Source organism: Gossypium hirsutum, chromosome D05 (assembly GCF_007990345.1).
Source record: "Gossypium hirsutum isolate 1008001.06 chromosome D05, Gossypium_hirsutum_v2.1, whole genome shotgun sequence".
NCBI classification, from domain to species: domain Eukaryota; kingdom Viridiplantae; phylum Streptophyta; class Magnoliopsida; order Malvales; family Malvaceae; genus Gossypium; species Gossypium hirsutum.
Window position 1 is genome coordinate 11,516,810 of NC_053441.1, and position 4,369 is coordinate 11,521,178.

Below are 4,369 nucleotides of genomic sequence, written 5' to 3' on the forward strand. Positions count from 1 at the left end.
CACTTTTGTATCTAAGATCTAGACAATTTCCTTCTAAGTTTTCAAAACTTAAGACATTAACTAAGTCACACACTTGATTATTTCAATCAATGCATTCAAAAAACGTTCCTCAATGATCAAGATTTAGTACTCTTAATTCAATACACTACCTATACAAGTCTCTACAATATACAAGTAATTGAGACTTGCTATCATATTGTATCAATTACAATCAATCTTCTCTCGAAATAAGTAGGATAATATGCATAAAGAATATCTTCAAATAGTTCAGAATAAGTCTTGAATCTTTATTATATACTTCCAAGTTTCTCTTGATACAATCCTATCCACCAAACTTATAAAGTTGGTTGCGTCAATTCAAATCCAAATCAATCTCCAAGATATGTTGCTATGTGTAGTTTAGATATCAATGAACATAGTGTGGTATGACATAATCTAGTTATATATTAAGCCTTTAACTAAGATGGTGTCTATGGGTGTGCATTTTCCGGTTTTAACCGATCGAACTGAATTAGTTTGATTAATCTATCAGCTACTGAATCTAATTCAATCTGAGGTCAATTAAAAGTTTTTTTTTTTTGAAATTTCAATTGTCATCAATTAGTTTAGTTCTGTAACACTCCTAAGCCGTATCCGTCGTCGGAACAGGATTATGGAGTATTACCAGAACTTACGGAATGAATACAGACATTTTATATTATTTTATCATACATGTCGGAAAATTTATTGTAAAGTCCCTTATTAGGGCCCTCGAGGCCCAAAACATACATAAGAAACAAGCCGGGACTAAATCAGGAATTCAAAGAATTTTTTGAGAAATTTCAAAATTTTTCCTAGGTGCAAGGGTCACACACCCGTGTGGTCAGGCTGTGTGGCTCACACGACCAATCCAAAACATTTAAAATCATGCAAAACTCAAGTCTCATACATACCATATTACTTCATAAATCCATGTTTGCGAATTTATCTATTTGACCACATTTACTTAATATCATACTAATATTCATAAACCAAATTAAGCACTTATACCAAACATGAAATTAACTCATATGTTAATATACCAAAACACATTCATCACAAAAATTTCAATAAAATCCAAAAACTAATGAAATAGTAAATTGGACCTAATTGTAAACGTCCCAAAACATAGAAATTTCAAGAAAAAAGAAATAATTAAACTTACATGAAGTTAAAATATGAAAGACCAGCTTAAACCCTCTTCAATGGTTGTTTTTAAGCTGAAAATGATGATGAATTTCTCTAGAAACTCTAATTTCCCATTTATTTCATCTAATTTTGGCAAAATTTACAATTTTGCCCTTATTTCATCACATTTCCAAATTTTTTTCTTGTTTATGCCGCCTCAGCCATTTCATGTGGTCTATTTTCCCTTTTAGTCCTCCTTTATCTACTATTTAGGCTATTTAATCACTTTAGCAAGTTTTGCACATTTTGCCATTTAGTCCTTTTTAATTAATTGACTACCGAAACATTAAAATTTTTTAATGAAACTTTAATGCTACCATATTGACACTCCATAAATATTTATAAAAATATTTACGGCTCGGTTTATAACACCGAGGTCTCGATACCTCTTTTTTTCAATTTCTTGACCTAATAAATCTTTATAAAACACAAATTACTAATTAAAAAATCTCTTAAAAATTATATTTAACTCTTAAATATTAAATAATGAAATCTATGAGATTTCTTACCGGATTTAGTGGCCTCGAACCACTGTTTCTGACATTACTGAAAATTGGGCCATTGCAAGTTCGGAATCGGGTAATTAACCGAATAATAAAAATTAATAATATAATATAAACCAAATATATTAGATAAGTCCAATATATTATATAAGCTTAAAATATAAAAATTAATGGATTTATATATATTGGGCCTAAAAAAGTATTATAAAAATTAAAATTATTTGCAAAATAAAATAAAACTGAAAAATAGCAAAAAGAAAAAAAATATGTAAAAAATTAGGTTAATTTGATTATCCGCTCAAATTAATTGAAATTATTTAGGTAAATTAATAGGTTTTTAAAAAATCTTGGTTTGTTTACAATTTGATGTTTTACAAATTCAATTAAAGATAGTTCGGCTCGGATATTAACTGAACCAATCATTTGAATACTTTTAATTGTGTAATGAGTCAACCACATTTGATATGTGTTTTCTAGCAATAGAATAATGAAAAATAAAATAAGAATAAATTATTTTTTATTTAATAAAAAATATATTTGTATAATTTTCTTATACAATAGTTGTATAAATGTAAATGAAAGTAAGAGATTTGATATTTAATAATTGTTGAAAAATATGTTTGCACTTATTATATATTTTTATTTCATATCTTCCAAATACAATTTTAAAAACTTCAATCAAACGTGCTTCATTTTTGTAATCTTTTTTTTTTAAACGGAGGCCATATTTATTACATAAAAGTAAACATAGCGTAGAACTGTAACCAGATGAACAAAAACTGCAGAAGCGAAAATTCTGCCAACCAGGTGACACTAGTCATTGAAGCTTTGTCCTTATAATATGCATTTTTAGACAAAATCAAGCCCCTAAATCCTTCCAGTTCAATGGACAAGATATTGAATATCATCCAATTCCAATCACAACTTAAATACTCTAAACCAGGCCCACATTCCAAGCACGTTATGGTATATTTATGGAAGACTCCCCAAGTACATTAACTCCATCAGAATACCAACCACAAAATCAAATTAAAGGCATTGGAATTTGCTTAATCAATAATCACACACACAAAAAAACAACTGATGGAGATCTCCCCTGAATACTGATAGGCCACATAAAATAAATAATTAGTTGATGGAGTTCCACTTTGATTTTAAAACAACACAAAACGTGACCCCCACCACACCATACATGCAATGCAATGCAATAAAAAGCAGCCCAACAAACAAGTGCAACCGCAACAGCAACAGCATCATTGCACCAATCTCACCTCAAATAACAAACATCCTTTGCCAACAATCTCCATCTCTTGTATGTTATACCAAACTATTGTCATCCCCCATGAAGTTGTCTTCTCAAACCTAATTACTAATTACAAGGTTCCATATCCCATCCCCCACTGGGTTCCTTCAAAATTAAGCACTCTATTTGCTCATATCAATCATTATAATCGATAATGAAAGCATTAATTCCCTTCAAGTCCAAGCTTCTCAACCCATTCAGAAAACTTGTCCCAATCTTCAGCTTCAAGCTCAAAAGGCCACTATTTATACGAGCCCTTAGACTTAGACTTAGAACCCGTTCTCCTCATGCTCAACCCAGAAAAGCTCCAAAAAGAAGTCCTACTTCTGTTTTACGATCTATATTTCGGTGTCTAAGACGGTCGCGAAAGATGGATAAAGTGGCAGAGCTTCGAAGCATTTCAGAGGCAGCAGCAGGGTGCAATAGGGATAGGCTGCTGTTCTCGTCGCCACTGATACCTGCTAACTATATGAAGGTTGGAGGTGGTTCAAGGAAAAGGGAACCCTCAGATGTGGAAGATGCGTGTAGGAGTTTCGAGAATTATTTAGTAGAGATGATTGTGGAAGAAGGGAAAGTGAGCGATTTGATGGATGTGGAAGAGCTCCTATATTGTTGGAAGAACTTGACATGCCCGGTCTTTATAGATTTAGTTTCTCGATTCTATGGGGAGCTTTGCACGGACTTGTTCGCCGGCAATGACGACTACGATGATGACAATGCCAATACACCCTAGTCCCTGGAATTTCTTTTGTTAAACAAGCTCCATCATTACTTTTCATTGCTTATACTTGTAATACAAGCATGTAAACCACGATAACAAAGAAAATACATATAGTGTTGAAAGCACATTTGTAAATTTTTTGGCTAAGTCGATCCTGTTGTTTTCAGAGAACCCGCAGAGCTAGATTTGATAATATATATTACCAGTAAGTACCCAATGTGAAATAGACTACGAAATGTTGGGCATACAAACATGAGTTATCATATCAGAATAAAAACCATTGTACTAGGAAGATGTTATTTTACATATAGATCACACCGAAGCTCCTTATACCAGCCTGCCAGCAATCCCGGAAAAGGAAAAAAAGAAAAGAAAAGATTTCTGTTCTTTTTTAAAAGAACTGTTCAAAGTTCTAACCAGATTTTTGCAAAAGGCTTCCATAAACTAGATTAAGGGAGCAATCGAGACGTCATTTCTCCAATTGCGGGCTCTTTTCCAGATTTTTTTGAGGTCAAATAAACCTTATTAAGTGTTGTATTCACAACTATATATTAATTTCATTCTTGTTCATACTATTTTTTTCATTTGTTTTTCACAGCTATATATTCAGGCTAGAAGGAAACACTGATACAAGAC

At 31.9% G+C, this 4,369-nt stretch overlaps 1 protein-coding gene across 1 annotated transcript; it reads left to right on the forward strand.

Moving 5' to 3' along the window:
* The first annotated feature begins 2,980 nt into the window (after positions 1 to 2,980).
* On the forward strand, positions 2,981 to 3,926 carry LOC107906132 (transcription repressor OFP17). Its single transcript, XM_016833013.2, has one exon. The coding sequence runs from the start codon at positions 3,167 to 3,169 to the stop codon at positions 3,743 to 3,745; it is 579 nt and encodes a 192-aa protein (XP_016688502.2). The 5' UTR covers positions 2,981 to 3,166; the 3' UTR covers positions 3,746 to 3,926.
* The last annotated feature ends 443 nt before the right edge of the window (positions 3,927 to 4,369 follow it).